Genomic DNA, 24533 nt, shown 5'->3' on the forward strand with positions numbered 1-24533 from the left:
GTTTCCTTCAGTCTTAAGCAGATACCTATTTCCAGATTCTCTAAAAAGGTCTCCCTAATTAGTATAACTCATTACACACCTACTTGTTTTCTTATCATACTGTGTTATAATTTTAATACTCATTTCATTTTCAAAATCCATCCATCGAACATGAAATTTTTGGGGTGACAACGGGCACTACTGGTGAAGAAACAGTCTATCATGAATAGAGATTTAGTATTTCCTACCTCTCAGAGAAAAAACTCTCCACCCTTTAGCAAAACATATTAAGATATTTGGACAGCTAATATTTAAGACATTTTCAGGAGAACATTCTGTAAAATACATAGAAAATATGTGAGATAGGCCAGGCGTGGTGGCTCATAGCTGTAATCCCAGCCCTTTGGGAGGCAGAGGTGGACGGATCACCTGAGGTCAGGAGTTCGAGACCAACCTGGCCATCATGAAGAAACCCCCTCTACTAAAAAAATACAAAAATTACCAGGCATGGTGGCGCATGCCTGTAACCCAGCTACTCAGGAGACTTGAGGCAGGAGAGTCTCTTGAACCCGGGAGGTGGAGGTTGCATTGAGCCGAAAGAGTGCCACTGCACTCCAGCCTGAGTGACAGAGTGAGACACGGTCACCCAATACAAAACAAAAAAAAGCTAGACAGATTTTTCATCTTGCCAATTTACCAAAATTCCAGTTATTTACAATTCTGATTATTTTCACAAATATGGTTCATAGTAACAGTTCAATAAACACTTTTTTAGATCACTGGTGTTTCCCTATGACTCTCAAAGCGTTCAAGTCTTCTTTAAAGAGATATTATGCATTTAACAAGTCTGATCAACACCTGTTATTTTCCAATTAGTGTATCAATATTAAAATTTATACAGTTTTTAAGTATACAAATTTCACTCACATTTGATTTTTTGCTGCTTGCCTCTGAGCTTTTCTTTCTTTCCTTTTCTGATCTGGTGGCTTGGCAAAAACAATTTCAATATTTTCTCCCTCCAAGTCTTTGCCATTCATTTCTTCCATAGCCTTAAAAAATTAGATAATAGTCAATATAAAAATAGGACTTTCAGACAATTATGATTCATTTAAAGTTGGAATATCGTTTATCATTAATGTGGGAAGGACAAGAGAAAGCCCCATGCAGGCAGTCAGATAATTTTATTTAAAGATGCAGATCTTCAACTATTTTTCATTTTTACTTAGAAAACTGCCAAGCTCACTAAAACCAAAAGGTTTTAGTTTGAATGGATTCCATGGACTTCCAAGTTTCCTCCAATTTTTAAAACTATTTTGAGATTCTAAAATGACTAGAAGTTGTTAGTCTGATTTAGATGCCTGTAATTCCACCATATTTACCTTGACAGCACCATCTCGCTCATCAAAATGAATGAATGCATAATCTTTTAACTTCTTCACTCGTTCCAGTTTCCCAAACTGACTAAATGCCTTTTCTAAAATCTCTTCTGTTACAGTATTGGCAAGGTTGCGTACAAACAGCACTTTTACCTAGGGGGAAGAAAACACCCCCCTGTATTATTTCCAAAGAGTTCCATTTCTAAGATACCACCACCCCACCCTAAAAAGTTAACTTAAATCACAATCCATTAGAAGAATGTCAGAATATTAAAAAAAAAAAAAAAAGTTTTCAACTCCTTGGGTAAATATCAAGGAGCAGAATTGCTGGATCATGTTGAAAGACCTGAAATAGATGCTTTGCCAAAAAAGATATACAGATGGCACAGAATCTCATAAAGATGCTCAATATAATCTGTCATTTGGAAACCACAAGTCGAAACTATTAGAATGGCCAAAATCCAACACACTATAAATGCAGGTAAGAATGCAGAGCAACAGAAACTCTCATTCATTGCTGCTGGGAATGCAAATTGGTAAAGCCCCTTTGAAAGACAGTTTGGCGACTTCTTACAAAACTAAACACACACTTCCATATGACCCAGCAATCCTGCTCCTTATTTACCCAGAGTTGAAAACTTACATGCACACAAAAACTTACACAGGGATGTTAATAACAGCTTTATTTGTAATTGCCAAAAATTTGCCAGACGAAGTGGCTCACGCCTGTAATCCCAGCAGTTTGGGATGCTGAGGTGGGTGGATCACCTGAGGTCAAGAGCTCGAGACCAGCCTGGCCAACATAGTGACACCCCGTCTCTACAAAAATGCAAAAATTAGCCAGGTGCGATGGTATGCGCCTATGATTCCAGCTACTCGGGAGGCTGAAGCATAAGAAATATGCTTGAACCCAGGAGGCAGAGGTTGCAGTAAGCCGAGATCATGCCACTGCACTCCAGCCTGGGTGACAGAGCGAGACTCTGTCTCAAAAGAAAAAAACAAAATTTCCAAAAATTGGAAGAAACCAAGCTGTCCTTCAATGGGAGAACGGACAACTGTGGCACATACAGAAGGAATATTATAATTGATAGAAGGAAACTAGTTAAAAGCCACAAAATGACATAGAAGAACTTTAAATATGTATTACTAAGAGAAATAAGCCAATGTGAAGGTTACATAATGTATGGTTCCAACTATGTAACATTCTGAGAAGACAAAACTATGGAGACAGTGACTGCCAGTGGTTAAATGGGGAGGGATGACTAAGCAGAGGACAGAGGATTTTTAGGGCAGTGAAACTATTCTGTGTAATACTATGATGGAAACACGGTTATACATTTCTCCAAACCCACAGAACATACATCTAGAGTGAGACCTCATGTAAACTATGGACTTTAGGTAATCAATCTACGTCCATCAATTTTAACAAACGTACTATTCCAGTGCAGCATACTGGTAGGGAGGAAGGCTGTGCCTGTGTAGGGGGCAGAAGTCATATAGCAATTCTGTGCTTTCTACTGTAAAACCTAAACTGCTCTAATGAAGTCTATGAAAAAGAAAACGTAGACTACACGCCACATCAGTAATAATTACCAATCAGTAATTATTTTGCAATAAAAAAGGTAATTTTTTCCTAACAAAGTAAATACTATGCCCTCTGAGAGAGTTATTGAATGTTTAACACTTAACACAAGTGGCCAAAACTAATTAGAAGCTGCTTTTGAAATCTTAAAGGGGGAAGGACTGTTCAAAATATTCTTAAGACAAACTGTTCTCTCAATCCTGAAAGCTTCTCAAAGTAAAATTACACAATTTAACCTTTTCACTAACTATCACTTCCTCCTAAAATACTTGAATACCATCTGAATGTGTTAATCTAAAGCGCTAACCCAATGAGACTTTATAGGCCAGAAGAAAAACGAATCCTAACTATTTTCTGTTCTCTAAGACCACTTATCCTTCAATAATATTCATAGTTCCCTGGCAGTTCACATTACCCTCAATTTAATTCAACTAGTGGTGTCTGACACCTAACCTATACGTAATAAAGGGGGAATTCTTAAAAGACAAAGGATAACTGGGGCATGGTGGCTCATGCCTGTAATCTCAGCCTTTTGGGAAGCGGGATTGCTTTAGGCTAAGACCGGCCTGGGCAGCACAGGGAGACTAACTGTGTCTCTACAAAAATTTTTTTAAAAATTAGCCAGGTGTGGTGGTACACACCTGTAGTTCTAGCTACTCGGGAGGCTGAGGTGAGAAGATCTCTTGAGCCTGGGGCTACAGTGAGCTATGATCATGCGCCTGAACTCTAGCCCTGGGCCACAGATCTAGACCCTGTCTCTTAAAAGAAAAAAGAAAAAAAGAGAACAAAGGATAGAACAAATAACTGCAAATTACTGCACCAGTGTGTAATAAAGTGTTGGCTCAAGGGATGTTTATTCTTATACAATGTCTCCACTGACTGCTGAAGTCAGGATACCTAATAATGGCTAAATGTAACTGCAAGCAGCTCTGCTGGGGCCAGTATAATTTACTATTTTTAGTAGTAAGACTTTTAACCCCAAAATCATGTAAACTAATGGTACCATTCTCAAAAACTGAAATTGCCCTTAAAAAACACATAAAATGGAAGTCAACTGTCTACAGCACATAGGCTACTTCATTATAAGATTGTGATGGCTATACAATTATGGCTAAGTATCCACGAATCAATTTCTATTTTCACTTTGCAGGCACATGGTATTTCCAGTGTGCACTGCCTAGTCCCATAGTAAAGAACATTTCTCCCAACTCTAAAAAATATGGTTTAAAAAAAGAATGTGTACAGGGCCAGGCGCAATAGCCTCACGCCTGTAATGCCAGCCCTTTGGGACGCCGAGGTAGGTGGATCCCGAGGTCAGGAGTTTGAGACCAGTCTGACCAACATGGTGAAACCCCAGCTCTACTAAAAAAACACAAAAATTAGCCAGGTGTGGTGGCGGGAGCCTGTAATCCCAACTACTTAGGAGGCAGGAGAATCACTTGAACCTGGGAGGCGGAGGTTGCAGTGAACCGAGATGGCATCACGGCACTCCAGCCTGGGAAACATGGGAGACAGGAGTGAGACTCTTGTCTCAAAAAATAAAAAAATGTATACTGTTCATTTTATGTTCCCCCCGCCCCGACCCTTCTCCCATTAATCCCTCAAAAAATATTTTTAACTTGACTATCATTACCTTTGCCATAACCTCAGGATCAGGATCTTCTATAGGATCAGCCCATTCAACAGTTCCAACATTCCCCCAGACCTTGACTTTACCACTCATTAACCTACGCCTTGCCTGGGCAGCTGTTTTGTGATCTTCATATTCAAGAAAGCAAAAGCCTCTGTTTTTTTTCTTGTCATCCGGTTGGTGGTATAAAATGACGTCTGTAAGACCCTCTGCAAGTAAGCAACCATTCCAGGAAAATTAGATGAAATAACTAGCCAATACAAGTGGATCAAAGGATTTATCTAAGACACTACTTAAATATCAAAATGCAAAATCATCTCTTTCCTTCACTAGACATCTTTATAAAAGACTATCAAAAACTAGGTCCAGATTATTTTCCTAATCTGTTTCCTAGTTTTTCAACACAGAAATCTCCAGAAAAGAACATGTGCTCTTTTTAATTAGACGTAAGGACTATTTTTGCTTTCACTAATTAAATCAGAGAGGCAGATAAAAATTTTCATATAATTGTTGTAAGAAAATGGCAGTATAGATCAAATATGGCTATTTTTCTTATTATGCAAACACTAAAATTCTTTTTAATGGCACTTTTCTGGCCTTAGATATCAATGGCTTTATTTCAAATAAAATAGAAGTTATATAAGTACTGCATAAAAATTTCCAATGTCCTGAAGGTTGATAACAGGCTGATAATTTGTTAGACACTGTTGGCAGACCAAAATATTTTCTAATAAAAGCAACCTGTCATTTAAAAGTTGTTAGAAAAGACATTTTACGGTTCAAAAAAATTTTTTTACCATGTTGACAATATTATAAACTCTGTTTATGGGCCAGGCACAGTGGCTCACACCCGTAATCGCAACACTCTGGGAGGCCGAGGCAAGCAGATCACTTGAGGTCAGGAGTTCAAGACCAGCCTGGCCAATATGGTGAAACCCCATCTCTACAAAAAACACAAAAATTAGCCAGGTGTGGTGGCACACGCCTGTAATCCCAGCTACTCAGGAGGCTGAGGCAAGAGAATCGCTTTAATCTGGGAGGTAGAGGCTGCAGAGAGCCAAGATCATGCCACCACACTCCAGCCTGGGCAACAAAGCAAGACTATCTCAAAAAAAAAAAAAAAAAAAAAAAAAAAACTCGCTATGGCAATACTTACTATTCCTGTAATTTCAAGAACATCAAATCATCATTCATACAATTCTACTAAGAACGTCAACTAACACCTAGAGAGAGAACAAAGAAATACAATCTTCCAAAACATGGGAAGAACAATGATTTTGCAGAATGAATTCAAATCCTAGCTGTATTCCCTACTAACTTGTACAACGTTTGGCAAGTTATTTCCCAAATCCCTGAATGCCTGTTTTTCTTATCTGAAAAACGGGGTTACCTACACTTCAAAAGTTGTAGTGAGGATTTGATGAGTCAATAAATGCATTTAGAACAATGCGTGACACACAGAAATATGCTATTCTCTTCATTATTAAAAGCTGCGCCTCATTCCAAATAAATCCAACTTACCTGTTACTTTGCTAAATTCTTCAAGAATCTGTTCCTTGGTTTTACTCTTAGGAATAGAGCCCACAAAAAGCCTATTGTTGGCAACTGAGATGCAGACACCAATGTGTTTTCCAGAACGAATTTCATGATTATTATACTGAAAGGGGAAAAAGTGCATCATGTTTTTAAATTACTTATACAACTAGAAGAGTTAATTATAAAAGATAGTCAAGAGCAAATCATCCTTTAAAAAGTAGTTTACCTTAATTCCCATACAAGGGAATTATGAGGAACAGATTATATTAACAAGACCCATTGGACAAGTTTATGAACCAATTTAATGCAAATAAAAGGTTATTAAATCCTTTACTTGATTAATTAGAAATCAGATCTGCAGCAGATTATTTAAATTCAAAAAGTGCCAGTTCCTCAAAAACTTAACTTTTACTTAAATTCATCTCATCAACCAGTTATTCTCATACAAGGAAAACTGATCCCAAGATCAGCAAGATCTCTGCCTTTCTGTTAACCAGCACCTAAATCTATTTTTCCATCTTCCCTTCCTCTTATCAAAAGTTGCAATAAGAAATTTCAGGCTTCAAATAAAATTTAAGTCTAAAAAAACGGCTTTTATTTCTGAATCCAACTGTACTTTTTCCCCATTTCATTTTCATTATGCATATAACAAATTATGAAGGAGAAAGAAGATTGGTCACGGCAAAAATGTATAGAAACAACTTTAAAACTACAGTAAAAAGTAAATTTAACTTTCAAGTAACCATATCCCAGATTATCATAAAGCAATGTGTCAAAGTGACAAATCTACCAATTAGTATTATTTACAAACCCAAGTGCAAAAGTATCCAAGTAATCTAGAAAAGTGGATTATATGGGTTAGTTAAAACCACACCTCAAAATTTATGTTACTAATAATGGCGGCAGCAGCGGCAATAATTATTGATTAATCCTCCCACACCTAACCTCAAAATCTATTCTACATCTGGAGTTACACAAACCAAAGAACCAACATCAATTTCCATACAACTTTATAGAACTACCTTACAGCAAAAGAAACCATTCTTCTATTATGCCCATTCTTGCTAGGTACACCAGGTATAACAGAAGAAAACATGTAATTCAGAAAGTTGAGTCCTCCCTGTCCCTTTCTCCAACTCCAGATAATCAAAATTTAATAAAGTTCAAATACCATACCTCCAGTTCAGAAAAATTTATTGCTTTCCACCCCACTATTCTGTACAGGCTATTCAAGTGCGTGGCCATCCTGATCCCAGGTTTATCTCTATTTCTCTACATTTATGCCAGAGGCACAACATTAAAAAAAGTAAAAAGATGACTTCTGCTACTTCTCTCTCTCTCAAATACCTTTTTATATCAACTCTTAAACATGCAGGGTTTTTTTTTGTCTTTTCCGAGACAGAGTCTTGCTCTGTCCCCCAGGCTGGAGTGCAGTGGCACTGTCTCGGCTCACTGCAACCTCCGCCTCCTGGGTTCAAGCAATTCTCCTCCCTCTGCCTCCCAAGTAGCTGGGATTACAGGCGCCTGCCACCACGCCCGGCTATTTTTTGTATTTTTAGTAGAGACGGGGTTTCACCATGTTGGCCAGGCTCGTCTCAAACTCCTGATCTTGTGATCCACTCGCCTCGGCCTCCCAAAGTGCGGAGATTACAGGTGTGACCCACCATGCCGAGCCACAGGCAATTTTTATACTCCTATGGCTCTGAAGAAATTGCCTTCCTTCCCTGAAACTTCTACCATACAAGCTCCTCTGGATACCTGTAAATTGAGTTCAACCACCCAATACTTCAATACATAAATCCTAAAAGGGTCAACAAAATACTCCTCCATGTTAACACAGACCAACAGTTCTCAACAGGAGTGATTTTGCCCCCCTAAGAAGTCATTTGACATTCTTGATTGTCACAACTTGGAAAGAAGTGGGGACTTGCTGCTGGTATCTACTGGGTAGACAGAAGGATGCTGATAAACATCTTACAATTCAGAAGACAGCCTGTCACAAACAATTATCTAGTCTAAAAGATCAGCAGTGCTGAGGTTAAAAACTCCTGCCATATACTTTGTTTTCTCATATAGCATTCATGTCCTTCTCTTCTATCAGACTAATACCTTTTAACAGCAGAAACATGTTACCTGAATGTAGCAGAGCTATGGCTGAATCCATCATTGCATAGAATTATGGACAAGTAGATTATAATACCTTATTTTACAAGTATAATTAAACTAAGAACACAATAAATTACTTTAAAATATGTACATTCCCTGGATTCTTATAATCTAGCATCAAGCAGCCAGCCTTAGCAACAAATCAGTGGTTTTCAAATTGGTCATGCAATCAGTAATTCTAGTAATTAACAAAAACAATTAAAATATCAGAAAAAGGTGGAAAGAAATACCAAGTGTGTAAAGGCGAAAACAGGAGTGATTTTGGGGGTGACAGATTTTGGTATAATGAGGGGGGAACTGTTATTTTCCAAATGTTCTAAAAACAGAAGCTATTAACTATAAGAAAATACCTAATTCTAAAAAAACTTCTAACAAAAACTTGAATTCTTAGTTCTACCAGGAAAATACACCATTGAGAGGAACCAAAATCCTTATAAGAAATCTAGGAGGCAAAGGCAACACAACAGAGAATGGAAACATTCCATCAAGGCAACAATAATCAAAGACATATAGAGAAGACAGCTAATCTGTAACATAGGCAACGCTTCCATTAACCATCAACATTAACAATGCTGCTTCAAATTATTAATGACTGTTTCCATTATTATCTACAGAAAGACCATTTTTTTCCTTCCTACCCATCATCACTAGCCCTGATGCTAATCAAGTTAGCCAAGGCATGGTAGGTAGAAAGTACAAAGGATGGATGTGGTCTCTGAACAACACAAAGATTTAGCAGGATTTATAAAATAAACTGCTGATTCCTCCCTACCCACATTTTTTTAATTAAAAAACTTGGGCCAGGCATGGTGGCTCATGCCTGTACTCCTAGCATCTTGGGAGGCTGAGGCGGGCGAATTGCCTAAGCTCAGGAGTTCGAGACCAGCCTGGGCAACACAGTGAAACCCCGTCTCTACTAAAATACAAAAGACATTCGCCGGGAGTGGTGGCAGCTGTAATCCCAGCTACTCGGGAGGCTGAGGCAGGAGAATCGCTTGAAACTGGGCGGCAGGGGTTGCAGTGAGCCAAGATCTCGCCACTGCACTCCAGCCTGGGCAACCGAGCAAGACTCCATCTCTACAAAAAAAAAAAAAATCAAACAATTATAGGTAACACAGAGAGTAAACTGGCTCTCCAATGAAAATAAACTGGCTCTCCAAACGACATTATTAAACGAAAAAAGTAAGGAGACTCTAATGGGTATATTGCCCAACTATAACAAAAGTAGTACCTAGAAATTAACATGTCCTGAAGCAACACCCCATCTATGGATTACACATGCTTTTTTTGTATGTATATTTGAATTGCTTAACCTTTCTTACGCTAATGCCACTCTATCACCTAAAAAAAACCACTTATCCCAGCAAGATGGGTAACAGTGAGTTATATGGTGAATGGGGTAATACAAAAAACAAATGTGAATAAGAGATTCTAATTTAATACTAGTAAACCCTAACTCAAGAGGTAAGTGTATCAGGACACTACAGTGGTATAAAAAAACAAGAACAACAACAAAAAAAAGTCTTATCTTTCCTACTCTAGAAAGGCTGGCCCTGAATCTTAAGTTAGTTGTAAAAATCTAGCTTTCAAACTCACTACCACAGTGAGATGAACCAAACAGAAAATGAAGATTAATTATGATCATTAATGTGAGGTTTCAGTTTTTAAGAACACCGAAACAGTAGTACAGTCTGGAACATTCCTGTCATCAAGTCTCAAAATTTTAAGTCACTTTTAAGTCCTTCCCTCGTAGTCACCAAATTCCCAGAAATTCAGCAATGTCAAATTTGGAATCTGATCCAGAAGAGGCTGTTTAGTCCTAACTCTTCTCAGCAAAGCCACTACCTCCAAAGCCATCCACATTAAAGATTCCTTTTTTTTTTGAGACTGAGTCTCGCTCTGACACCTAGGAAGGAGTACAGTGACAGGATTTCAGCTCACTGCAACCTCCACCTCCCGGGTTCAAGTGATTCTCCTGCCTCAGCCTCCCTAGTAGCTGGGACCACAGGTGTGCGCCACCACACCCGGCTAATTTTTGTATTTTTAGTAGAGACGGGGTTTCACCACGTTGGCCAGGCTGGTCTCGAACTCCTGACCTCGGGTGATCTGCCCACCTCAGCCTCCCAAAATGCTGGGATTACAGGCATGATCCACCGTACCTGGCCTAAAGATTTCTTAATTATAAAGTCTTCTTTACAATGAGCCAAAATCTACTTCCTTAAATAAACCTATTTCTTTCCCCCAAATGACAGCATTTCATATACCTGGCACGCAAGCACATGACTCAGTTGTTCTCTATGCTTGGCTAATCATTGCTTCCCTGATAATGGCAAATTAAAGTACCTCCAAGAAATACTGACAAGTGTCACTGAAGAGTGGCATTCTAACACAATACTGTAAATGCAGACTGAAAACAGGAGTCTAGAATAAACTGGAGCTTATTACTAATTTTCCACTTCTAGACACCATACCACTCTTACATATTGTCTGTGTTACCCTAGCTTATTCGGCAACCACACATTACTGACACCACAGCTTACTTGTTAAACTAGTGTAAATACTTGACTTTAGTCAATTCCATCTTGATAGATACAAACTTTCTTTCTCAGGCTATCAAAATTTTTTCAGATCCTGACCGTCATCCAAGGCATTTATCACTGCATGGAGATTCAAGTTACCAAACGTATCATAAACAGTCCAACTACACTTTCAATTGTTGATAAAAACTAGAATATGACCTACAGCATACCACTATGGCCTTTCATTTCTTTCCAAAATCTCCGACCTTTCTCCTTTCTATTGCTGCCACCCTCCTCCTGACCTTTGTTGTCTTTATTCAAATAATCTTCATTATTCAGCCACTTACAACATGCCACCCACACAAGGGCTCAAAAAGGGGGTGAGGGGTGCTATGCAGCTTAGCCCAGTATGAACTAACTCCTGACACTGACTTTATTACAAGTTTTACTTCCACAAACACTGCTTCAACTAGATTCACCTTTTTTCTTCACTGTGCTGCTCAAACCTCTTTATTGCAAAGCCTTCTCTGACAACCCTAATCCAGTCTCCCTTCATCCTTCCTTTATGCTTTGCACCATTTGCTTCCACTGTAACAGTAGTCTTTCATGTTCTATAAACTCTCTAAGAACCTGTGTATCTGCAGTAAAAGTTTTCATGCTAAACACACTATTTGCTAAATTATTATTAAAATATCTCTGAACCTATCTTGTCAACTACATTCATCAAAATGGCTGTACATGAGGCTGAGGCAAATGGATCACTGAAGGTTTGGAGTTTGAGACCAGCCTGGTCAACATACTAAAAATACAAAAAAAAAAAGGGGGGGGCGGCCAGGTGCGGTGGCTCATGCCTGTAATCCCAGCATTTTGGGAGGCCGAGGTGGGCGGATCACGAGGTCAGGAGTTTGAGACCAGCCTGGCCAATATGGTGAAACCCCATCTCTACTAAAAATACAAAAATTAGCCGGGCGTGGTGGCGCTCACCTGTAGTCCCAGCTACTTGGGAGGCTGAGGCAGAAGAATTGCTTGAACCTGGGAGGTGGAGGCTGCAGTGAGCTGAGATCATGCCACTGCACTCCAGCCTGGGCAACAGGGCAAGATTCACATCAAAACAAAACAAAATTAGCCGGGCACGGTGGCAGGCTCCTGTAGTCCCAGCTACTCCGGAGGCCGAGGCAGGAGAATCTCCTGAACCCAGAAGGCAGAGGTTGCAGTGAGCTGAGATAGCGCCACTGCGCTCCAGCCTCGGTGAGAGTGAGGCTTTGTCTCAAAAATAAAAAATAAAAAATAAGGCTGTATACACATCATGACGGCATAACCAATTTGGTGACTAAAACCATCAGAACCATCACAGCTATTAAAATAATAACTTGTGGGCTGGGCACAGTGGCTCATACCTGTAATCCCAGCACTTTGGGAGGCTGAGACGGGCAGATCATGAGGTCAGGAGATCGAGACCATCCTGGCTAACACGGTAAACCCCATCTCTACTAAAAATACAAAAAAATTGGCCGGGCATGGTGGCAGGCGCCTGTAGTCCCAGCTAATCAGAGGCTGAGGCAGGAGAATGGCGTGAACCCAGGAGGTGGAGCCTGCAATGAGCCGAGATCATGCCACTGCACTCCAGCCTGGGCAACAGAGCGAGACTCCATCTCAAAAACAAACAAACAAAAAAACAAACTTGTAACATGCAAACAGATTTCATCTATTCCAACGCTTGTACATAGACATTATTAGCATTTCATCAGGATATTTCCATTATTTAAGATTGTCATGGGATTGCAGCATCACTAGCCTTGGGCTCCAATTCCAGCAACATACCACACAAATACATAAACACACCTGCCTGCCCTTCTTCATGGTTTTTAAATCAACATGTCTATTTCCAAACATCCCCTAGGTAGGTAAGGGAAGAAAGCATTATCACCTATTAATTTACCCTAATCATAGGGCAGCAAGTAGCACAGAATTGTAAATGGAGGCTATTAAAACAGCAAATGGTCCATGAGTTACATAAGAATATTAGAGAGCCCTGGTCAGCTAGTCAGGTTATTTATCCAACACCTACTACATAATGGGGCACAGTTCTAAATGTTAGGGAGAAAGGAAAAATATATATATATTCTAACGGGGAAATGAAAGGAAATAATTTACAAAGTCAAAAAATAATTACAAGCTCATCCAAGCAAAATCCATTTTATCATTTTTAGAACACTGTCATGGGGGCAACTGGGTGGTAAGGTGCTCAATGTCACCTTACCTGAAAAGAAAGCATCAGTCATAAATGGGCTGCTTTCAACCCCTACGAAAGCAGAACAGCATAAGGCAACCTTAAAATGATAATGGCCATGGCTTGGCTGGGCACAGTGGCTCATGCCTGTAATCCCAGTACTTTGGGAGGCTGAGGCAGGCAAATCATTTGAGCTCAGAAGTTCCAGACCAGCCTGGCCAACATGGCAAAATGCCATCTCTACTAAAAATACAAAAATTAGCCAGGAGTGGTGGCACACACCTGTAATCCCAGCTACTCGGTGGCTGAGGCAGAACTGCTTGAACCCGGGAGGCAGAGGTTGCAGTGAGCTGTGCTCGCACCACTGCCCTCCAGCCTGGGTGACAAAGCGTGACTGTGTCTCAAAAAAAAAAAAAAAAAAAAAAAAAAAGGCCATGGCTTAAAGAAGGCAAAGCATGGCTAAAAGGGTAATTAAAAGGAAGAGTAGGGAAAGAGGTAAGAAGGAACTTATCTGGATAGGGCCTTGTTTGTAAGTCATTTTTCAGCATAGGAATGCTGTGATCTAACTGACGTTGCCAAATATAAAGGGCAACAGAAGGCAGTGAGACTAGCTAAGTTTCTTCAGTAGTCTGAATGCTACAAATGGTACCTTAGAATAACTAGAGTAGTAGCAGCGAAGAAGATAAAAAGTTAGATGCCAAAATATTTTGACAACAGATAGAACCTACTTCCTTAACTCTTTAACACTACCTAAACCACTACATAATTTAAAGTTATCAGGCTACCTGGTGACGTAACTTGTACAGTTGGCTTAAATTGTTATGCCTAACAATAGGGACCTCAGCTAAAGAAACCTGGCATCAAACTAGGACTGGGATGTTTAGCTGTATGGCCTCAGGAAAGTCTATTTCTTTCTACTACCTGGCAGAATGGATTGTTGAGGCTGAATTTAAAGGTAGTAACATAGCATCTAGCAAAGCTCCTGTCCCTTAACAAGCACTCAAGTAGTAGCTATTAATCACCTTTTCACAAGTTTAGATCTTGCTTCCCTAGCTAGATTATCACCATTTACAAATGGATTTTTTTCATTCCCCAAAATAAAGGTAGATGTTGGCTAGAATCAGGGTCATTTAAGAAACTTGCAGTTGCTTTTAATTAACTTCATGCCTCTTCAACTGTTAACATCAATTAACCCATTTTTATAAGTCCACATACAAATATAAAGTCCACAATACTATTTAACCTAGAGAAACTAATCATTGCTGTATCAGTATTAAAAGACAATGCCAAATACCTAAAACTATTTCAACCTAAGGTATTCCTCCAGACACTCAAAAGAGAAACAGAGGTGCTTCAATCTTGTCTGATCTATAAATAATGCAAAGGAGGCATGAGGCACTTTCCCAACATTTAGTTATATATAACTAGAATGACACTTCAATTAAAAATTCACTTTGGATAGAATTGTAACAAGTAGAATCTCAAAATGTAACACAGTAGAGATAGTTTCCAAAGTATGCGCCCTTGAGGAACATACTTAGGAAAGGGGTATTCATGTCTGCAAATGAATACAAAGTGGCAAAAAACATCCAAAACAACTTGAGATTTGTATTTTCTCCAGAATGTTTCAATTACTTCACTTTCTCTAAAATCTAGTTCTTTGTTGTGCTAAAGCAAATCCACCAGATCCTACCCACAGTAAAGCATCCTTTTAAAAAAAGCAAACAATGGCCAGGCACAGTGGCTCATGCCTGTAATCCCAGCAATTTGGAAAGCCAAGGCAGTAAGATTGCTTGAGGCCAAGAGTTCAAGACTAGCCTGGACAACATAGTGAGACACCACCTCCACAAGTTTAAAAATTAGCCTAGCAGGGTGGTGCTCTCATAGTCCTAGCTGCTTAGGAAGCTGAGGCAGGAGGATCACATAACCCCGGGAGTTCAAGGTTAGTGAGCTTTGATCATGACACTGCACTCCAGCAAGGGCAACAGAGTGACACCCTGTCTCCAAAAATAATAATAATAATTAAAACCGTTTACTTAAGGCCAGGCGCAGTGGCTCACACCTATAATCCCAGCACTTTGGGAAGCCAAGGCGGGTGGTGGATCACAAGGTCAGGAGATCAAGACCATCCTGGCTAACACGGTGAAACCCCATTTCTACTAAAAAAATATTTAAACAATTAGCTGGGTGTGGTGGTGGGCGCCTGTAGTACCAGCTACTCAGGAGGCTGAGGCAGGAGAATGGCGTGAACCCAGGAGGCGGAGCTTGCAGTGAGCCGAGACCGCACCACTGCACTCCAGCCTGGGCAACAGAGTGAGACTCGGTCTCAAAAATAAATAAATAAATTAATTAATTAATTAAACAATTTACTTAAAAGTAGGCTGGGTGTGGTGGCTCACACCTGTACTCCCAGCACTTTGGGAGGCCGAGGCCGAGACTAAGGTCAGCAGTTTGAGACCAGCCTGGCCAACATGGTGAAACCCCATCTCTATTAAAAATACAAAAATTAGCAGGGCATGGTTGCGTGCACCCGTAATCCCAGCTACTCAGGGGGCTGAGGCAGGAGAATCACTTGAACCCAGGAGACAGAGGTTGCAGTGAGTTGAGATCACACCACTGCACTCCAGCCTGGGAAACAGAGGGAAACTCCGTTTCAAAAAAACTTACTAAAAAGTCAAAAAAAGCAAATGATGATACGACCAATTTATCCTAGCGGCTGTATACCAATACCTACCATTGGAAATTTTTTTTTCCCCTTTTTGGTTTTTTGAGACAGGGTCTCTGTTGCCCAGGCTGGAGTGCGGTGGCATGATCACAGGTCATTGCGGCCTTGACCTCCTGGGACCACAGGTGCACGCCACCATGCCTGGCTAATCTGTTACTTTTTTGGTACAGATGGGGTCTATGTTTCCCAGGCTGGTTTCAATCAATCCTTCCCCCTCAGCCTACCAAAGTGCTGGGACTACAGGTGTGAGCAACCACACCCTGCCAGAAGTATCTTTTAAAAGGCAACAAAATGCAAAGTCTCCTATTAATTAGGTAGTACAAAATAATTATGCCCCCAGAAAAGGACTCAAATCACGACAGAGAAACCCAGAAAGAAATGTAGTTTAGGAGAAGAGTTAATTCCTATGCCAATCAAAAAGAATGCTTATCTATAGAAGTTTCTCCATTATATTTAAAAACCATATTAAGAAGACTATATTCTAAGCAACCTGCAGCAATGCAATTTTAGAATTCAATGTATTTATTAAACAAGGCAATTGTACAAATGGAAACATTTCCTAGTGTCTACTGGCACTCAAAATCACTGTTACTAATGGATTATAAACCATCTTCCTCTAATGATGTAACTTTACTGTAAGGTTTCTGGAAAACATCTATAAATAAGTTATAGTGGTCACCTACCATAATTGGTATATTTTGATGGCAAGAATTAAGTAACCTACAATGTCAGTTTAATGATTCTTTTTTTAAAAATGTTAAAAAATGGATCCGACACCATTAGCTAAATTCTGCAGTGGTCCCTCAGCACATACGGGGGACTGGTTCCAAGAACCCATACCAAAATCCATGAATGCTCAACTCTCTTAAATAGCATAGTGTTTGCACATAACCTACGAACATTCTCTCATACACTGGTGTATTGTTACTTTTTTATTGGGTTTTTTGGGAGTATCTTCAATCCTCAGCTAGCTGAAACTGAATGCAGGACCCACGGTACAGAGAGCCCACTGTATTAGCTTTCTGTAGTTACGATACCTCATTGCTTACTGGATCATTCTGCATTTTCACTTACTGCTACTTTATTGCTACTTGGCAAAAATATTCTACTCTTTTATAGGAGATTAAAGGATTTTGGGACAGACAAGGTGGCTCATGCCAGTAATCCTTGCATTTTGGGAAGCCGATTGCTTGAGACCATGAGTTCAAGACCAACCTGCCAGGCACAGTGGCTCATGCCTGTCATACCAGCACTTTGGGAGGCGAAGGCGGGCAGATTATTTGAGGTCAGGAGTTCGAGACCGGCCCGGCCAACATAACCCCATCTCTATTAAATATACAAAACTTAGTCGGGTGTGGTGGTACATGCCTATTATCCCAGCTACTGAGTGGCTGAGGGAGGAGAACTGCTTGAGCCCAGGAGGCAGAGGTTACAGTGAGCCAAGATCATGCCCACCACACTCCAGCGTGGGTGACAGAGACTTTGTCTCAAAAAACAAACAAATCATAAAAACAAACTAAAGTATTTCTAAGGTACCTCTTTCTAGAGCTCTAAAATGCCCATCCCCTCAAATTGAACTGCTGAAACTAAAATTTTGACAACTCAAAGGTTACCAGTAAATCTGAATTCCCTCTAAAACAGGAGGCGCTCTTTTATGAAGGGAAAAATCAGACATGATTTGAAAATATCTAAATTCTCAAATTCTCTTTGCAAAGGCTTCTATTCTTTCAAGTAGCATACTTTTGTACTGTTTAACTTCCATCATACTCAATTATGTAAACCAGTGGGGGGTATTCACGCAATATAGAAAAGAGAAGACCTGGCCGGGTGCAATGGCACACGTCTGCAAACCCAGCACTTTGCGGGGCTGAGGCAGGCATATCATCTGAGGTCAGGAGTTCACGACCAGCCTGGCCAACAGAGTGAAACCCTGTCTCTACTAAAAATACAAAATTTAACCAGGTGTGGTGATGCACGCCTGTAATCCCAGCTACCGGAGGCTGAGGCAGGAGAATCGCCTGAACCTGGGAGACGGAGGTTGCAGTGAGCCAAGATCGCACCACTGGACTCCTGCTGTCTAGGTGACAGAGTGAGATTCTATCTCCCAAAAAAAGAAAGAAAAGGAAGACTTATGAGTTTTATTTTTCTCTTTAAGGCTTGCTTAAAGTGATAAACCTCATGGTAAGGGAAGGCGGAAAACTCAGGAGGGAGGGGAAAAAAAATGAGTCTGAAGATTTTAAGTTTGTCTGGAATTACCCACAGGATATGTAAGCCAGATAAAGCAAATTTAACAAACATGGCATATTGAGCTATCTTGTACAAAAGTTCTCCCCAGTTGTATTGCTTGATACGTTCTATGGGTTTAAATTAGCCCCCAACTCTTCAACTATAAAATGCAGAAACCACTTCTGTCACAGAACTTAATAAAACTAGTTTCAGGGACTTACATAAACCATAATTTAAAATATTAAAATTTCTTTCTGGCCAGGCGTGATGGCTCACGTCTATAATCCCGAGACTTTGGGAGGCCGAGGCGAGTGGATCACCGGAGGTCAGGAGTTCGAGACCAGCCTGGCCAACAAGGCGAAACCCCATCTCTACTAAAAATACAAAAATTAGCTGGGCGTGGTGGCAGGCGCCTATAATCCCAGCTACTCGGGAGGCTGAGGCAGGAGAATCACTTGAACCTGAGGGGTGGAGGCTGCAGTGAGCCGAAATCACACCACTTCAGCTTGGGCAAAAGAGAAAAACTCGGTCTCAAAAAAAAAAAAGAAAAAAGAAAAATTTCCTTTTTGAAAAAGTTGGAAAAATTACCAGGTCCTTACCTAACATCTAGTATTTTTAAATCAAATTTTACCACTCACCATAAAATCTTTTGTTTCATCAACTAGAAATGTATCACCATGTCTTTTGTGAATTATTTTAGAAAAAGGGGTGGCTCAGGTATGGCCAGGAAGTATGACAGCCCTTACCAGTTACTTTTCTTAAATCTTTTCACATTCCTATAAATTTAAACAAACAAAAAATGTCACTAAGCCAGACGTTTATAAGAACCAATTGCTAGGAATTCTACCATGCCACCTTTTAGATGCTGAATCCTATCAACTATACATGCAAAGAATATCACTACAATGCTTGCACAGTGATGTGGGGGAAAAAAAAAAACCTGCCTAAATCAGTACTTCAACAAATATTTGGTAAACTCTTAGGCACAAGAAGAAAAAAACTTGATATTAAAGACGGTGAACGTGAAAACTGAAGGGGAAAAAAATGACAACTTACCAGTTTAACAGCCTCCTGAGCTGCTTCTTTCGTACAAAAAGTGACAAACGCATAACCTCTATTGAGACCAGTGAGTGGATCCATCATTAGACGAAGATCCCATATAGGCCCAGCTTTCTCAAATAATGGGACAAGTTCATCCTCAAATAGATCTCTTGGGATCTTTCCCACAAATATCTGTAAATTAAATATTAAGTAAAAACCATGGAGAACTGCTTTAGGAAACCAGATACCTGTGCTTTTACTACAAAAGATACAAGTTTTTAGTTGCTTTACCTCAGTGCCAACAGAAGGCTGCTGACCTGAATAAACGGAATCTGGAGGTGGTCCTCCATACTTCCTCTGTCCAGTGGTCACATCAAGTGTGTAGCCTGTTCTTTCCAAGAGTGCCTTGAAAAGTTCAAACGTCATTAATATAACATTTAATTCACTAGACCACACCCGTACATTTAGCAGTTAACATCCATCTTGCTCAAATCTTTCCAATTATCTTGGCATGTTCCCTCATAAACAGGTTTGTGATGTCTGTTTTAAAATTTCCTCTTAAATGTGTACTTGTTATACTCCTAAATTATCATCAAAATTCCAGGGTCTTGTTCAAATTGCTTTCTAGTCTCCACTTAATTACTGAATAGTGTGCTTAATGGACAAAAAAAAGTTAAGATCAATCCATCAGCAACTTTCAAGACAGGATGTATTACTACGTTAATACCATCTTAAAAAATGTACCTAATTTGGTTGAGTGTCTTTCAAATCTGGATCTCTTACCCAATAAATTCCCTATAAACCCCACTCCTAGGTACATACTGCCATTCTGGACATTGTGCCAACCTCAGAAGAAATTACACTTCCCATATCAAGTCTAGAAACTTGGGAGCTACAAGGAAAAAAAATCTCCTATTATTATTTGACATTTATGTGCTACATTTCATGGGATAGCATGGGTCATTCAGAAAAGTAACAGCCACAACGACTTTTAAAAACTTTATGAAACTGCAACAATGTTACATAACCTCTACATTTTAACTCCCAAAAAGTAATTGTTAAAATTTACACAACTCATATTTACTCAGAGCATCGGGTGTTTATTTCTTATTCTAGGCAAAGTATAGAAAGAAGTATAGGCTGGGCGCAGTGGCTCACGCCTGTAATCCCAGCACTCTGGGAGGCCGAGGCGGGTGGATCAGGAGGTCAGGAGTTCAAGACCAGCCTGGCCAAGATGGTGAAAGCCCGTCTCTACTAAAAATACAAAAAATTAGCCAGGCGTGGTGGCACGCGCCTGTAATCCCAGCTACTCAGGAGGCTGAGGCAGAGAATTGCTTAAACCTGGAGGGGCAGAGGTTGCAGTGAGCCGAGATCACACCACTGCACTCCAGCCTGGGCGACAGAGCAAGACTCCATCTCAAAAAGAAAAAAAAAAAAAAAGTATACTCCTCCGTTATCTGAAGGAAAAAGTCAAGAATTATTCCCCTTTTCCACTGCCTCAACCACAAAGCACAAAAGTGGTTTTCTAAACAAAACCAATTTTATTAGCTAGTACATTCTGAAATAAAAACAGACTAACCCTAGCTATCTGACAAAATTTATCAAAATGCATAATCTAGGGTCACCTCAGTCTCTGAAAATTACTGGACAGATTTTTAACATTTTCTACTCAAAGGACACTAACTGTTTATGAAAAATACTGTAATTAACAAAAACATTCATAAACTTGCTCACATCTATGACTGTAACATAAACTAAATGAGTAATAGCTCATCTTTCCATTTTCTCACATGTAATCCCTGTGCTATAAACGAATTTTTTAACCTTAACAGTTAAGACCCAAATAACACTTTTTGTCAATCCATAAAACCAGAAAGGAAAAACTTATTCCCTCTGTCAAACTTCCTATAAAAATGTCTCTATGCCTTCTTACCACAACTTAGGTCTCATTAAAAATTTAAGAGGCCAGGCGTGGTGGCTCACACCTGTGATCTCAGGACTTTGGGAGGCCAAGGTGGGTGGGTCACGAGGTCAAGAGATTGAGATCATCCTGGCCAACATGGTGAAACCTCATCTCTGCTAAAAATACAAAAATTAGCTGGGCCTGGTGACGCCCACCTGTAGTCCCAGCTACTCGGGAGGCTGAGGCAGACTTGCTTGAACCTGCAAGATGGAGGTTGCAGTGAGCCAAGATCACGCCACTGCACTCCAGCCTGGGTGACAGAGTAAGACTCTGTCTCCCAAAAAAAAAAAAAAAAATTAAGCCACCCCCTTGCAAAAAAAACTGAAAGCTGAAAGTCACAAACTAAAGTTCAAAAATTTTAGTTCTAGCTCACAAATGCAGACTTAATTACAACTGAATTACAATGAAGACAACTATATGCCACTTTTATGGAAAAACTAGATTTACAGATCAAACTCAATTCACTCACAGCTAGATCTGTGAAAGCCTCCAATTCATAGCTGTCTTAAACAGCTAACTCCATATACCAACCTTTTCCATATTCTAGGCTTTCCCTGTTTCCACACCATTACAACAATGCTCAAGGCCTATACCCTTAACTGATTTTCTTAAACCACACGCTTGGCTCAAGAGCACTGGCACACTACAAAGCACACCAGGTTAAAAAGTAATACGATCACCACATTGTCTATAAATTAGAAAACTCACCAATATAAATATCAAAACCAAGCTGAATTTGAAGCCATTCACTATGATTTTAAACCAAAAAAAAAGCCTTCCCCTCCTAGCCTCAGTTTCTCATTTACATATCCACACTAAATCTTATTGTTAAAGCTGCTTTGAAAAATAATCTAATAATCCATACTGATGGAAGTGGAGGGCAGCAGGGTTAACATTCTAAATTCACTGGGGTTTGAGACTCCTAAAAAAAAACAGTTGCCAAATGTACATTCTCCATCAGTATTCAACTGTCAGTAAGCTGGCTTTGCAGCTTTTCAAAAAATATTCTAGAGGTATCATGGGTGTATTTCTTTTATATTGGGACTACCAATAGAAGAGATTTAAACATCAGTAGCTGGATAACATGATAAACTTCACAGTAAATTGCTTTAGAAACAAACAGTTAAAAGAAAATAAAAAAAAAAAAGGAATTAGGAAAGATTTATGAATTATCTCAACATCTAACATACATCCATTTCACGCCCAAGGAATATTTACCAAAATTAGGAAACAGTTAAAATGACTTTAAAACTAAAGGGAGTATAAAAAGACATACCTTAATTTTTGCCTCATCTGGTCCTTTACTAGAATCTGCTACTTTGGTCCCTTGTTTTTCTCTCTGCCTATAAGTCTTCATGACTCCACATAAAAAGGCACTTTTGTTCTGCAAAAAAATGTTCCATTAATATTTAACAATAACCATATCTGAGTCTAATAAAATTTAGCAGATAGTATCCAAACTACTCAAATTTTTTAATTCTTTTCACATTGACATTAACATTACCTGAACATGAGAGAGATCACTGTCTTTAAACTGTTGAAGAACTGCCAATGCACCGTCTTCATTGAATTCTTTTAAAGCTTCAATAGCTCTTTCATCTAAATCACTATGTGCAACTAGCCCTGGAAAAAATAAAAGTTATCAGCTTTTAATATTTTTAGAAAAGATTTTTTAGAGAAGACTATGTTGGCAATACAGGTACATGTGTGCCTTTACAATTCTTCTACTCCCCTTATCTGTATCTGAAAAAAAAAAAAACACACACACTTCAGCCACTCTGAACTGAATCCTGAACTAAATAGGCCCTACCAAGCACACTTACAATAATGAGCTAACTTCTTTTACATCTTTTATCTCCGAAGTCTGATAGCTCTGAACACTATGGTATTTTTACAGTATAGACTTACGAATCGTAGAATCAACCAACAAAGTACCAAGCATGACAACTAAACCTCTACTCAATTTCAAATACCACCAGAAAAAGTTAACAGCCGCACCAAAAAGACAAGAAAACAAGTCTACAGTTACCAAGTTATTTAAGAAGAATCCTACTATAAAAATACTCAAAAAAGTCACATGGCCTGTTCCCAACATTTAGCAGCTGTTGCTACTATCATATACTTATCCATCAAGCCAGCATGCAAGCCAGCCTTTAGCTCCTAACCTTCTCTTCTACCCTCCCTCTATACATCTTAACCTCTACTTCAAACTTAAATTAACCAACTATCACAACAAGCAAAACTCCAGTTCCCACACTTATTGGAAACCACAAAAAGTTGCTATTTTAGCTCAAAGCCAGAAATCCAATAGAAAAATTTCATAATGTAATTTTGCAAGTGTTAGTTCTTACCTGCAACGTAAATTTCATCTAGTTTTTCAGCAACTTTCTGTGGTAAACCAGCATCAAGCAATGTCTGAAAATTTTCTGAATGGATAACTGCAGAAGTAGTATCCATGGGCTCTTCAGTACCATTTCCATTAACATGTTCTGTAGCCATGTTTCCAGAGATCTGTTCAAACGCAATAAGCAAAATTAAACTAGGATCTTCAAAAAGAATACAGGACAATATGAGAGCCCCATCTTTACTTTCTCTACCATTTACTACACCAGCTAGCCTGCGCCTCCCTTTAAAAAAGCCTTACAGTCACATATCGCCTGCCAAGCCAGATTTGGAGCACAGGGCACAGAAGGACCGATTCACTATATTCTTCCTGAGCACCACCCCTGACTCACCTGCTAACACTCCCTAGGAAAAACCATTATTACAAATACAGCCCAATCAGCACGGGTACAAGCCAGCGTGCCACATGCAGCTGTGCCCGTTCGGAAAATGAGGTGTGTGTGGAAAAAGCAAAACTGGGCTCCTCTCTCTCAAAGATAAACCCCCAAAGTGCGCGCTTTTCCCGCCTGCCGCTTATAGATCGGTAACAACAGCCAGCGAAGAACAAAGCGCTCATACAAGCCACCTTCCCACCACCCAATTTCTCCACCCTTTAACCCCGCACCCCAAAGCCCGCCCCTGACTCCGCACCCAGAGCGGCAGTCTCACCACTGCGGCCGCCAGGAGCCCATTAGAAACACGTGCTCTGCGCCTTCCAATGTCCTACAACTTCCTTCAACGGAAACCCAACGAATCCCAAACCAAGACGACCATCACTGGTTCCCAACATCAACCCGAAGCCGCGGTCGGAGCCCCCAGAAACCTGCAGCAGCACAATCTCGCCCCTCAACACCGAGGCAGCGGCGGCGCCAGGCCACAGGCTCTCCCCGCCCCCCAGCGCCGCCGTCTCCGCCGTGACACATGGCTCTCCGCCCCGGGCGCTCCCCCGGCGCCGACGACCCCAGGCCGCCCGCCCGGCCGAGACGTGACCGGTGGCGCGCGGTGCAGGTACCCACCCCTTACCCCTCCGAGCAGTGACTGCGGCGCCGGGCCGGCAACCCAGCAGCGTGAGGGCGTTCCGCGAACAGCCCAACGCCCGCGGGACCATGAGCACCGCCCAAGCTCGCCGCACGGCTGCAGGACCAGACCCACTCCTCTCCGCCCACTCCCGCGCCGCG

The 24533-nt window shown here is 40.3% G+C and overlaps 1 protein-coding gene across 8 annotated transcripts in view; it reads right to left on the bottom strand.

Annotated features, from left to right (window-relative positions):
• The window catches only part of SYNCRIP (synaptotagmin binding cytoplasmic RNA interacting protein), a 35404-nt gene that overhangs the window by 9543 nt on the left and 1328 nt on the right, over nucleotides 1-24533 (bottom strand). For 4 of the 8 annotated variants that reach the window (XM_030809448.1, XM_003258302.4, XM_030809446.1 and 1 more), the window contains exons 2-10: nucleotides 23325-23484; nucleotides 22478-22596; nucleotides 22250-22357; nucleotides 19302-19415; nucleotides 19026-19202; nucleotides 6089-6224; nucleotides 4571-4776; nucleotides 1359-1508; nucleotides 907-1028 (exon numbers count right to left, since the gene is read on the bottom strand). In XM_030809448.1, the coding sequence (XP_030665308.1) occupies nucleotides 907-1028; nucleotides 1359-1508; nucleotides 4571-4776; nucleotides 6089-6224; nucleotides 19026-19202; nucleotides 19302-19415; nucleotides 22250-22357; nucleotides 22478-22596; nucleotides 23325-23472 (1280 nt within the window). In that variant the 5' untranslated portion in view covers nucleotides 23473-23484. Of the gene's footprint in view, nucleotides 1-906; nucleotides 1029-1358; nucleotides 1509-4570; nucleotides 4777-6088; nucleotides 6225-19025; nucleotides 19203-19301; nucleotides 19416-22249; nucleotides 22358-22477; nucleotides 22597-23324; nucleotides 23485-24533 lie in introns of those variants that run through there. The other 4 variants (XM_003258303.3, XM_030809450.1, XM_004087614.2 and 1 more) reach the window with 3 other exon arrangements.

Source organism: Nomascus leucogenys, chromosome 3 (genome assembly GCF_006542625.1).
Source record: "Nomascus leucogenys isolate Asia chromosome 3, Asia_NLE_v1, whole genome shotgun sequence".
NCBI classification, from domain to species: domain Eukaryota; kingdom Metazoa; phylum Chordata; class Mammalia; order Primates; family Hylobatidae; genus Nomascus; species Nomascus leucogenys.